The 13,930-nt window shown below is 43.2% G+C and overlaps 1 protein-coding gene across 9 annotated transcripts in view; it reads right to left on the reverse strand.

The window, feature by feature from the left end:
- Window positions 1-13,930, reverse strand: part of LOC140429750 (adhesion G protein-coupled receptor L3-like) — a 1,506,492-nt gene that overhangs the window by 160,118 nt on the left and 1,332,444 nt on the right. For all 9 annotated transcript variants that reach the window (XM_072517114.1, XM_072517117.1, XM_072517116.1 and 6 more), the window contains 2 exons: window positions 11,230-11,296; window positions 10,047-10,138 (listed from right to left, as the gene is read on the reverse strand). In XM_072517114.1, the coding sequence (XP_072373215.1) occupies window positions 10,047-10,138; window positions 11,230-11,296 (159 nt within the window). The remainder of the gene's footprint in view (window positions 1-10,046; window positions 10,139-11,229; window positions 11,297-13,930) is intronic.

A 13,930-nucleotide genomic window follows, 5' to 3' on the forward strand; every position in this document is an offset into this window, starting at 1 on the left:
GCCTCTTGATTGACAGGAACAGGTAGTTTCAAAGGAAGGTTTACTGCCGTTTATTTATTTCGCTTTACAGGGGTCGATTAACTCATCAAAGAGCAGTTAAAAAAAAATCCAATTAAGGGGCAATTTTAGCATGGCAAATCCACCTACCTTGCACATCTTTAGATTATGGGGGTGAGACCCACGCAGACACGGGGATAATGTGCAGATCAGCTGTTTATTGAGGAGTTGTTCTGAGCTGTCAGTCTTTCTAGGAAGCTCTTGACATGGATTTGGCCAGCAATATATCTGATCAACAGGTAAAATTCTGCTAAGTAACAGCAGTGACACGAATGTAACAAGACATGATGGTTGCAATCTGCCTAGCAACAGGGGTCATGGACCTGCCCAGCTACAAGTAGAAATGTGCCTAACGATAATTTTAATGTTGTTTAGGGAAAGGGAAAGTCTTAAGCTGTTCAGGGGCTGTAGATATAGTTGGGAACAAGAGGCACGTTCTACATAAACTGTGTGTATTTTATGATTCATATATTTAATTGTCCAAGAGTATGGTAGCCCTGTTCCTGTATATTTAGCTTTTCTTTAATTTAATAAATAGTCATCAATAATTGTTGCACGACGACTGGGCTGGTTATTCTCACTGGGGCGTCCCTTGTCTCCTCACACCATTCCAAAATAAACAAAACTATACACACCCACAACCCGCTGTTCCAAGTTGGGATACCCTCACAGATACAAGTAGTGTGGCTTGTGACACTCATAAGAACAAAGAAGCAGCTTATTTTAAAAAACTGGCAAGCTGCTCGGTCCCTGCCCTTTAATAATGGTGCCCCAAACTCAAAAGTGAGAGTACAGCTGCCCTCCCCACCAACTTCGCCGGCATCTGGGCTTCAGTGACATCCTCCTCCACTACCAGCCTTGTCAGTATCAGCAGCCCTCCCCCCCCCCCCCCCCCCCAAAGGACCGCTGGCCTTGGGGGCCCCCCCAAAGGGTCAGCCTTCAGGACCTGCTCCCTTCGAGCTAACATTAGCCCTCCACTCCCAATCGCCACTACAAGGGTCTCATTAACCACCCTCAGGTGAGTGACACCCCACCATGGGGTCACCAAATGCTTCCCCTTCAATCTCCCCTCCCCAAGGGCACTGTCCCCTTTCAGGTCTCACCTCTTGACAGTGCCAGCCAGCAGTATCCCGTGTCACCCTGACAGTGTCAATTTGGCACTGTCAGATTGGCTGTGCCGAGGCACTGCTTCGCCATGTCCAGGACTACCCGGGGCTCCGCTGGTCATCACGTCTGGTCTCCGGTATTGGAGACCGGTAGTGATTCCCGTCAGCCTCACGCTGTGCCGTGAGACGAGAGAATCTGGCTTTAAACAGAAGCACACATTTAAATGCTCATTTAAATATGCTGAACTGGGTCATGCTGGCAGTGGCATGAACCAGACTTCATCACCCGCAGCGGGCTGGGGCATCGCATTCTATTCCATGCCCATCTAGTGGCTCTCCTACTACTCTCCTGGCATAGCAGGATGTGCACCCGGTGCAACGAGCTATGTCGTGTTCTTTATTATCAATACCCTCATGGATAGATGCATCTGAGACAGGTAGATTGATAAGGAAGAAATCAAGTAGGTTTTTCTTTTGTGAATCTAGCATCTAGTCCTTCAGTGAGTGGTGGTGTTAATAGCCAGTCTTGCTGATGAACATTGAAGTCCATTCTGTACCCTCACTACTGCTTTCCCATGTTGTACAACATGGAGGAGTTTTTGAACAATATATTTGTTCATGAGATGTAGGTATCGCTGACAAGGTAAGCATTTATTGCCCATCACTAATTTCCCTCGAGAAGGTGGTGTGAACCACATCCTTTACTACAGTCAATGGGCGAAATCCACCGGCCGCATTGCGCCTGAAAGGCAATGGGCCACGGCGCAATGCGATCAGTAGATGCCGAGTGGTCCCTTTTCCGGGGAGGCCTGCTGAGGCCCCCAATCTACCCAAATGGCCGTCCAATAGAATGTTGTTTCTCGGTGATCTGAGAAACACCCGGCCAATCGCGCACGTTACGGGATTCCTTTCCCATTTGGGTAGATCGCTCCCAACGTGTGTGGTGAGGGTACACCCACCGTGTAATTAGAGAGCAAGTTCCAGGATTTTAACTCAGCGACAATGAAAGAACAGTGATTATATTTCCAAGAAAGGTTTGTCTGTGACTTAGAGGGGAACTCCTAGGTCGTGGTGGTGTTCCCATGTATTTGCTGCCCTTGCCCTTCTAGGTGATAGAAGTCACAGGTTTGGAATGTGCTGTCGGAGGAACCTTGGTGAGTTTCTGCAGTGCATCTTACTGAGGGTACACACTGCTGCCACTGTGTGTTAGCGGTGGAGAGAGAGAATGTTTAAGGTAGTGGATGACATGTGGGCTAATCAAGTGGGCTGCTTTGCCCTGTATTGTTGTTGAGCATCTTGAATATTGTAAGAGCTGCATTCATCCAGACAAGTGGAGAGTATTCCATTGCACTCCTGACTTGTGCCTTGTAGATGGTCGACAGGCTTTGACAGTAGTAGGTGGTAATCAGCAGGAGATACCGATCTCTCAATACCGGCTGGGAAATAAACATTGCCTCACAGTGTGCCAATATCAAATTTAAAAAAATAAACACGTGGTAGCTCTTCAGAAACAGTGTAAAATTTCATTGACTGCTCTCTAAAGAAAAAGCCTGAACTGAATATTTACTTGAAAGAAAACCTTCCTCGTACAAACAGTGGGGAAATATTAAATTGGTGTGCTCAAAAAATAATGGCTGAATGACTTTAATCTTGATCTTAATTCTTTCTCCTCTCTTCCATGCCTAATGGAACATGAGGCAGATAAAGCAGTGCTTAAATAAAATCAAGATACTGTGGATCTGAAATAAAAATAGGAAGTGCTGGAAACTCAGCCGTCTCGCAGCACTTTTGCAGAAAAAACAGCATCTATGGACACAGAAATAGAGTTAACTTTTCAAGTCCAATGTGATTCTTCTTCGGTTACAATGCCATCAGACCCGCTGAGTTTTCCAGCATTTTCTGTTTTATTATGCAAACACATGCTTAAGCTTGTTTCTACACTGTTTTCCTGAGGCAGATGACCAGCCTGTTACCAGAGGTTTGAGGGGTACCATGCCATATCAACATAGAAACCTGGCTCTGGGCCACTGTCCGTGTGGAGTTTGCACATTCTCCCCGTGTTTACGTGGGTTTCGCCCCACAACCCAAAGATGTGTAGGGTAGGTGAAATGGCCACGCTAAATTGCGCCTTAATTGGAAAAAAAGAATTCGGTATTCCAAATTCATTTAAAAAAAGAATATAATCATAACCAACTTAGTTGAGACCTCATATAACAGTCCCGCCATCCCAGGAATCAGCCTGGTAAACCTTCGCTGCTCTCCCTCCATACAAGAACATCCTTCCTCAGATAAGGACACCAAAACTGCACACAATACTCCATGCATTGTGGATTGCAGTAAACCATCTCTATTCCTGTACTCAAATCCTTTCACTATGAAGGCCAACATACCATTTGCCTTCTTTATTGCCTGCTGTACCTACGTGCTTACTTTCAGCAACTGATGCACAAGGACACCAAGATCTTGCTTGAGTATCCACCTCGCTCAATTTACACCCATTCAAATAATAATCTGCCGTCCTATTTTTGCTAACAAAGCAGATAACCTCACATTTATCCACATTATACCCAATCACTCAACCAGTCCAAATTCCCCTGAAGCATCTCTGTATCCTCGTCACATCTCACCCTCCCATCCAACTTTGTATCATCTCCAAATTTGGAGACAATACATTTAGTTCCCTGTCCAAATCCTTATTAAATAATGTGAACAGTTGGGGTCCTAACACAGATCTCTACGGTACCCCACGAGTCACTGCCTGCCAATCAGAAAAATACCCTTTTATTCCAACATTTTACTTCCTGTCTGCTAACCAGATTTCTATCCATTTCAAGACACTACCTGTAATCTCATGCACTTTGACTTCACATAAGAACATAAGAACTAGGAGCAGGAGTAGGCCACCTGGCCCCTCGAGCCTGCTCCGCCATTCAATGAGATCATGGCTGATCTTTTGTGGACTCAGCTCCACTTTCCGGCCCGAACACCATAACCCTTAATCCCTTTATTCTTCAAAAACTATCTATCTTTATCTTAAAAACATTTAATGAAGGAGCCTCTACTGCTTCACTGGGCAAGGAATTCCATAGGTTCACAACCCTTTGGGTGAAGAAGTTCCTCCTAAACTCAGTCCTAAATCTACTTCCCCTTATTTTGAGGCTATGCCCCCTAGTTCTGCTTTCACCCGCCAGTGGAAACAACCTGCCCGCATCGATCCTATCGATTCCCTTCATAATCTTATATGTTTCTATAAGATCCCCCCTCATCCTTCTAAATTCCAACGAGTACAGTCCCAGTCTACTCAACCTCTCCTCGTAATCCAACCCCTTCAGCTCTGGGATTAACCTAGTGAATCTCCTCTGCACACCCTCCAGTGCCAGTACGTCCTTTCTCAAGTAAGGAGACCAAAACTGAACACAATACTCCAGGTGTGGCCTCACTAACACCTTATACAATTGCAGCATAACCTCCCTAGTCTTAAACTCCATCCCTCCCTAGTCTTAAACTCCATCCCTCTAGCAATGAAGGACAAAATTCCATTTGCCTTCTTAATCACCTGTTGCACCTGAAAACCAACTTTCTGCGACTCATGCACGAGCACACCCAGGTCTCTCTGCACAGCAGAATGTTTTAATATTTTATCATTTAAATAATAATCCCTTTTGCCGTTATTCTTACCAAAATGGATAACCTCACATTTGCCAACATTGTATTCCATCTGCCAGACCCTAGCCCATTCACTTAGCCTGTCCAAATCCCTCTGCAGACTTCCAGTATCCTCTGCACTTTTTGCTTTACCACTTATCTTAGTGTCGTCTGCAAACTTGGACACATTGCCCTTGGTCCCCAACTCCAAATCATCTATGTAAATTGTGAATAGTTGTGGGCCCAACACTGATCCCTGAGGGACACCACTAGCTACTGATTGCCAACCAGAGAAACACCCATTAATCCCCACTCTTTGCTTTCTATTAATTAACCAATCCTCTATCCATGCTCCTACTTTCCCCTTAATGCCATGCATCTTTATCTTATGCAACAACCTTTTGAGTGGCACCTTGTCAAAGGCTTTCTGGAAATCCAGATATACCACATCCATTGGCTCCCCGTTATCTACCGCACTGGTAATGTCCTCAAAAAATTCCACTAAATTAGTGAGGCACGACCTGCCCTTTATGAACCCATGCTGCATCTGCCCAATGGGACAATTTCCATCCAGATGCCTCGCTATTTCTTCCTTGATGATAGATTCCAGCATCTTCCCTACTACCGAAGTTAAGCTCACTGGCCTATAATTACCCACTTTCTGCCTACCTCCTTTTTTAAACAGTGGTGTCACGTTTGCTAATTTCCAATCCGCCGGGACCACCCCAGAGTCTAGTGAATTTTGGTAAATTATCACTAGTGCATTTGCAATTTCCCTAGCCATCTCTTTTAGCACTCTGGGATGCATTCCATCAGGGCCAGGAGACTTGTCTACCTAAAGGCCCATTAGCTTGCCCATCACTACCTCCTTGGTAATATCAATCCTCTCAAGGTCCTCACCTGTCATAGCCTCATTTCCATCAGTCACTGGCATGTTATTTGTGTCTTCCACTGTGAAGACCGACCCAAAAAACCTGTTCAGTTCCTCAGCCATTTCCTCATCTCCCATTATTAAATCTCCCTTCTTATCCTCTAAAGGACCAATATTTACCTTAGCCACTCTTTTTTGTTTTATGTATTTGTAGAAACTTTTACTATCTGTTTTTATATTCTGAGCAAGTTTACTCTCATAATCTATCTTACTCTTCTTTATAGCTTTTTTAGTAGCTTTCTGTTGCCCCCTAAAGATTTCCCAGTCCTCTAGTCTCCCACTGATCTTTGCTACTTTGTATGTTTTTTCCTTCAATTTGATACTCTCCCTTATTTCCTTAGATATCCACGGTCGATTTTCCCTCTTTTTACCGTCCTTCCTTTTTGTTGGTATAAACCTTTGCTGGGCACTGTGAAAAATCACTTGGAAGGTTCTCCACTGTTCCTCAACTGTTTCACCATAAAGTCTTTGCTCCCAGTCTACCTTAGCTAGTTCTTCTCTCATCCCATTGTAATCTCCTTTGTTTAAGCACAAAATACTAGTGCTTGATTTTACCTTCTCACCCTCCATCTGTATTTTAAATTCCACCATATTGTGATCGCACCTTCCGAGAGGATCCCTAACTATGAGATCCTGAATCAATCCTGTCTCATTACACAGGACCAGATCTAGGACCGCTTGTTCCCTCGTAGGTTCCATTACATACTGTTCGAGGAAACTATCGCGGATACATTCTATAAACTCCTCCTCAAGGCTGCCTTGACCGACCTGGTTAAACCAATCAACATGTAGATTAAAATCCCCCATGATAACTGCTGTACCATTTCTACATGCATCTGTTATTTCTTTGTTTATTGCCTGCCCCACCATAATGTTACTATTTGGTGGCCTATAGATTACTCCTATCAGTGACTTTTTCGCCTTACTATTCCTGATTTCCACCCAAATGGATTCAACCTTATCCTCCATAGCACCGATGTCATCCCTTACTGTTGCCCGGATGTCATCCTTAAATAACAGAGCTACACCACCTCCCTTACCATCCACTCTGTCCTTCCGAAAAGTTTGATACCCTCGGATATTTAACTCCCAGTCGTGACCATCCTTTAACCATGTTTCAGTAATGGCCACTAAATCATAGTCATTCACGATGATTTGCGCCATCAACTCATTTACCTTATTCCGAATACTACGAGCATTCAGGTAAAGTACACTTATGTTGGCTTTTTTACCTCTGTTCTTAATCTTAACACCTCGATCAGTAACCTCTCCTAAGTTATATTTCCTCTTAACCTTTCTCCTAATTTTCCTTGTCGTCGAACCCACATCTTCCTGTAACAACCTGCCGCATCGCTTACCATTAATGTTTTCACTTCCCGTTTTATTTCTTTTAGTATTCCTGGTCCTATTCACTGAGCTCCCCTCAGTCACTGTACCTTGTACTTTCGCCCTTTTTGATTTTTGACTATGGCTTCTCTGCCTTACACTTTCCCCCTTACTGCCTTTTATTTCTGTCCCTGTTTTACTACCTTCCAACTTCCTGCATCGGTTCCCATCCCCCTGCCACATTAGTTTAAACTCTCCCCAACAGCTCTAGCAAACACGCCCCCTATTAATCTGCACATATTAATCTGCTATGTGAGACCATGTCGAAAGCCTTCTGAAAGTCTAAATAAACCACACCCACCGATTCTCCCTGGTCAATTCTACTAGTTATATCTTCAAAGAATTCTAGTAGATTTGTCAAACATGATTTTCCTTTCGTAAATCCATGCCGAATTTGTCTGATTACTCCACTGATTTCCAAATGCTGTGCTATGAAATCCTTGACAATGGACTCCAGCAACTTCCCTGCTGCCAACGTTAGGCTCACTGGTCTATAGTTTCCCATTTTCTCTCTACCTCCCTTTTTGAATAGTGAGGTTATATTAGCCAGCCTCCAAACTGTAAGAACCATTCCAGAGTCCAGAGAATTTTGGAAAATGACCACCGATGGATCTACAATTTCTAGGGCTACTTCCTTAAGTACTCTAGGATGAAGATTATCTACTTCCTTAAGTACTCTAGGATGAAGATTATCAGGTGCTGGAGATCCCATTAATTTCCCAAAAAACATTTCTTTAATAATACTAATTTCCTTCAGCTCCTCGCTATAACTTGTGTTTCTCAGAACGTCTGTTATATTATTCATATCTTCCTTTGTGAAGACAGAAGCAAAGTACAAATTTAGTTCCTCAGCCATTTCTTTATTCCCCGTTATGAATTCCCCCTGTTTGAGTGTAAGGCGCCTACATTAGTTTTTATCAATCTTTTTCTCTTGACATACTTATAGAAACTTTTACAGTCAGTTTTTATGTTCCCAGCTAGTTTACTTTCATATTATATTTTCTCCTTCTTAATCAATCCCTTGGTCAGCCTTTGCTGAATTTTAAACTCAGGTCTATTGCTCACTCCATATCAATCATGGCTAACCCAGTGACTCTCCCACTCTTACCACCTGCCATAAGCATATTGGGAGGGTTTACAGGTTGATAATCAACCACTTTGGCCATACTGGTCAATGTTCATTCCGAGGTCACGGATCTTTGAGTGGGACTTGAAGCCAGAGTCCTTGGCTCAGAGGCAGGGATGCTACCCACTGTGCCACAAGATCGCCTAGTACTTGATCTTAACAGTTACTCAAGAAGTCAGACTTCTACTTACTTCGATTGACTACTAGCCCTGTATGCAATATATTTGCTCGAGTTAGGCTTCCTGGTTTAATATCGAAGCTTAAGAAAATGAAAGATCTCATCAAAATACATATCATACAATATAGGTAAGTCAAACCCAGCTTATTTGTTCAAAATGTAAGTCAGGAAAACTGGACAAGTAGGCATGAGTGAGAAGTTGTGAGAAATACATTTTGAGAAGCTTTCAAAGCTTTTGGACTGGGGGATAAATATTTGCAATAGTCTGCCAAGCATTAATAAAGAAAACAAAATGAAATTGCTCAGAATGTAATGATAGGATAATTGATGTTTTATAGAGACGTCCTGCAATGGGTCAGATTCTCTTTTCCTATCCTTTATGTTTTGATCAGCTGTGCTCAATTCGAACCAGCTGAGCTATCCAGGGAATCAGTAACAATTATTCAAAACATTAGGCAATGGAAAAGTCATACTGGGCTATTGGGGAAAACCCCGCTACAATGATGGATTTGATATGGGATTAGACTGTTGAAAGCCACAAGTGTGGAAATGATTAAGACCACAGGAATCTTCAAGTTCAAAACAGAAACTGCAACACAGACACAAACCATTATAAAAGCAACACACCCGCTTGCTGTGTGGTCATGCTAGCCTGCCCCGAAGCTCTGTTCAAATGTCTACACAATTGCATGTTAGTTTGCTACCTGCAAAAAAACTTGTATCAAAAAAGCCACAGATTTCCAGCACTTTGTGCCTTCAATTTCATTTGAACTGGCTGCTTGCCCGAGCAATGGTTCAGGGTTGAACCCTATATTACACTGCCAAGCAGCTCCTTGAATGGCAACGTAAGCAGAGACCTGAAACACAATAGCCAATCTTTTTCACGGTATGTGTATGTGGCATGGAAATTCCGGATGGAATTTTACCAAAAAATTGTAATTTGTTTCGAGGAAAGTAGAGAAAAAAAGATGTGTGCCGGAGTTCATTACTTGAGACAGAATATAAATGCTGGTGTGAACTTTTTAAGACAAAGTCAAGTTCAAACTGAAATGGTGCTTACTTTCTTTTGTGTCACCCCACATATGACCTACCTGATGTTGCAGCGGAGGACGAGACATCTGGGGCGGGATTCTCCGCCGGCAGGATGCTCCGTTATGCCGGCGCCTGAGGGTTTCTCGACGGCGTGGGGCTGCCCCACAATGGGAAACCACATTGACTGGCCGGCGTAACGGAGAATCCAGCCGGCAGGTCGGGGCAGAAATGTGGTGCGGCGGAGAATCCAGTCCCTGGGTTTATAATATATTATTGAAGCTTGAAAATAGTTCTGGATATTTCACAAATACTATTACTGATTTAAGGAATTGTGTGCAAGTTGATGAAGTCCAAAAGGGAAACCCGACTTGGTTAAACAGCAAGAAGGTGCTTTGCTGCCAAATGACTTCTTAACACAATAGCCATTGTGGCTATTGAACTCGGCTCAAGGGATAATGCAGTGTTCAATTGCTAAGTAACACAAAACAGGCAAAAATCTGGGAACTATTTTTTCGTTTTAGATCCTAAATTAACAACAGCTTTCTCAAAGAAGAAAATGCTCAGAAGCTGACAGTAATAACTTACTTGATATTGTCCAAACAGCTAGATTCTGGCTTCAGCACAGTTGTATGATGGAACATCTTGTATAGAGCAATCCCAAGAAATATCACATTTAACTGCAAGTTTAAGAAAAAAAAAACTAAATTAATTTTAAAATATTTCCTCTTTTAGAGTTCCTCCAGTCCCGCACACTATTTCCCACATAGCTAAATTTAAAAAAAAAAATATTTGTTCATGGGATGTGGCTGCGCCAGCATTTATTGCCCATCCCTAATTGCCCTTGAGGGGGCAGGTATTCGTCACATGTAGGCCAGACCAGTTAAGGATGGCACATTTCCTTCCTGAAAGGACATTCGTGAACCAGATGGGGTTTTCCGACTATCGACAATGGTTTCATTTGACATTTTTAATGAATTCAAATTTCACCATCTGCAGTGGCAAGATTTGAACCTGGGTCCCCAGAGCATTACTCTGGATCTCTCGTTTACTAGTCCAATGACAATACCACTACGCCACCACCTCCCCTAGATTCTACTGGCTAAATAACTTTCCCTTGAGTTCATTCTTCCTCAATGAGCATGCAAGACACTTACATTTCAGTGCTATTCCTCCCTCTGTCTGACATCACATATTAAGACATGCAGGAAAGAATCTGCACTCTCTCGATTCACAGTGCATTGGGTATTTGAATGGCCTATTCCTATTTCTGTGTCTCTAGCGACGTGTCAAACCAATATCCCGTCCTGTCAGCATACCTGAATCAACTTTACACAACTAGTGACTGACTGACTGCTTCAGTTGTGTAATACTTAGAACTCAGAATTGGCATTGTTATTAAAAATATTACATGCTTGTAAATAGGAGCAAAACAATTGGTTACCTTGACGTTAAATTAAGTCTGCAGAGATTATAATGAGCAATAACATTTTATATTTTCATACTTTTATTAAAGTATTAAAACACCTATTCATTACAATTCTTAATTTACTGTTTCACTGCAGTTAGACATTTTGGACACATTACGACAGAAATCTCCATCATATCCCTTTACGTACTAAAGCCCTATAATTGCTTGCAGTGACTAAGTGGGTCAGGGAGGAACATTTATTTTTAAAATGAATGCTTATAAATTAAGAACATACAGAAAAGGTCCATTGAAAGTCTGTTTTATGCCCTTGGAGGTGGTGTGTTAATTAGCAGTACTTACCATAATAATCAAGGTCGCAGGGCCTATAAAGCTCCAAATGAAGTAGGTGTCGAGCCTCAACCAACATCTGTAATGAAACGCAGGGGACAGCAAGCATTCAAGGTCTGAGTGTGGGACATAAATCAACAGCAGTGGACTGACAGAGAGAAATGTACTCCGCAAAACTGCTGAGAGCCAGGAATTATTACACCACTGTTCATTTAAATGTTGAATTATAGGCTCAATTTTTGACAGCACCACTGATGGAGGAAGATAATTAACTCTTGGAAAAGAAAGCAGAAAAATGGCACAAGACCCGATGACAGCACATGTGTGCCAGCACCTGCCTCAGTTGTCAGACAATCATCACTGGGAAATAAAAACTTAACACAGCCATTACATCTTTCAGCTTTAAGCTTCCTTCTCCTCCCCACTAACTATAACCTGCCAATCATTTATTTAACAGGCCAGATTAAAGCTAAGCCCTATCCAAAGTAAGGCAAAGAGTATGATTTGAACTTTGTTGAGCTGCGGTGATCAGATTTTTAGGTTGTTAAAATTAACGTCATTAATTCCTGGCTTGAAAACATTACCAAATGCTCATACAGATATATGACTTTCAACTAAATTATTAATCACGTAATTTCCATTACGTTGAAATTTGTAGTTCTCTTGAAAATTACCTTCTTTTTCCAGTTTCATTTATGTGATAGATGGACAGAATGGATTTGACAAGTACATTCAAATAGAATTACGTACTTTAAAAAAATTAATACAAGGACCTGGACATGGATTCAAAATGAGACTGAAAAGCAGTTTGAGCTGCTTGATGTGGGAGCTGGCAGATTCCATTGTGAGCTGCAGCGACCACATCTGCAGTAAGTGTTGGCTGCTCGAAGAGCTCCGGCTCAGAGTTGATGAGCTGGAGTCTGAGCTTCAAACACTGAGGCACATCCGGGAGGGGGAGACTTACCTGGACACTGTGTTTCAGGAGGCAGTCTACACCTAAGTAGTTTAAATCCTGCCAGTGGCCAGGGACAGCAGGGTGTGACTGCAAGTCAGGCAGGTAAAGGGAACCAGCAGTCAGGAACTCAGGAGCCTCAGCCCTTGACCCTGTCCAACAGGTATGAGGCGCTTGCTCCCTGTGTGGATGGCGAACAGGGCTGCAGGAAGGATGAGTCAGCTGACCAAGGCACCATGGTTCAGCAGGCCATTCAAGGGGAGGGAGTAAATAGGCAAGTTGTAGTTGTAGGGGATTCTATTATCAGGGGGATAGATAGTATCCTTTGTGAGCAGGATAAAGAGTCCCGTATGGTATGTTGCCTGCCCGGTGCTAGGGTGCGGGACATCTCTGACCGGCTTGAAAGGATACTGGAGAGGGAGGGGGAGGATCCAGTTGTTGTGGTCCATGTCGGTACCAACAACATAGGCAAGTCTAGAAAAGAGGACCTGTTTAGAGATTCTCAAGAGCTAGGATTCAAATTAAAAAACAGGTCCTCAAGGGTCATAATATCCCGATTACTGCCCGAGCCACGTGCAAATTGGCATAGGGAGGCAAGAATAAGGGAAGTTAACACGTGGCTGAAAGAGTGGTGTGGGAAAGAGGGCTTCCTTTTCATGGGACACTGGCATCAGTTTTGGGACAGGGGGGACCGATACCGTTGGGATGGTCTCCACCTGAACCAAGCTGGGACCAGTGTTCTGGCGAAAAGAGTAAATAGGGTAGACGAGGGTAGAGCAGTTGATGTGGTGTATATGGATTTCAGCAAAGCGTTTGATAAGGTTCCCCACGGTAGGCTATTGCAAAAAATACGGAGGCTGGGGATTGAGGGTGATTTAGAGATGTGGATCAGAAATTGGCTAGCTGTAAGAAGACAGAGGGTGGTGGTTGATGGGAAATGTTCAGAATGGAGTACAGTCACAAGTGGAGTACCACAAGGATCTGTTCTGGGGCCATTGCTGTTTGTCATTTTTATCAATGACCTAGAGGAAGGCGCAGAAGGGTGGGTGAGTAAATTTGCAGACGATACTAAAGTTGGTGGTGTTGTCGATAGTGTGGAAGGATGTAGCAGGTTACAGAGGAATATAGATAAGCTGCAGAGCTGGGCTGAGAGGTGGCAAATGGAGTTTAATGTAGAGAAGTGTGAGGTGATTCACTTTGGAAGGAATAACAGGAATGCGGAATATTTGGCTAATGGTAAAGTTCTTGAAAGTGTGAAGAAGGCCTATGGAGTGTTGGCCTTTATTGGTAGACCTGATCATTTTGTATGCCTCTATTAAGTCTCCTCTTAACCTTCTTCTCTCCAACGAAAACAACCTCAAGTCCATCAGCCTTTCCTCACACGATTTTCCCTCCATACCCGGCAACATCCTGGTAAATCTCCTCTGCACCCGCTCCAAAGCTTCCACGTCCTTCCTATAATGTGGTGACCAGAACTGTACGCAATACTCCAAATGCGGCCGTACCAGAGTTTTGTACAGCTGCAACAGGAACTCATGACTCCGGAACTCTATCCCTCTACCAATAAAGGCCAACACTCCATAGGCCTTCTTCACAACCCTATCAACCTGGGTGGCAACTTTCAGGGATCTATGTACATGGACACCTAGATCCCTCTGCTCATCCACACTTCCAAGAACTTTACCATTAGCCAAATATTCCGCATTCCTGTTATTCCTTCCAAAGTGAATCACCTCACACTTCTCTACATTAAACTCCATT

This window comes from Scyliorhinus torazame, chromosome 9, assembly GCF_047496885.1.
Source record: "Scyliorhinus torazame isolate Kashiwa2021f chromosome 9, sScyTor2.1, whole genome shotgun sequence".
NCBI classification, from domain to species: domain Eukaryota; kingdom Metazoa; phylum Chordata; class Chondrichthyes; order Carcharhiniformes; family Scyliorhinidae; genus Scyliorhinus; species Scyliorhinus torazame.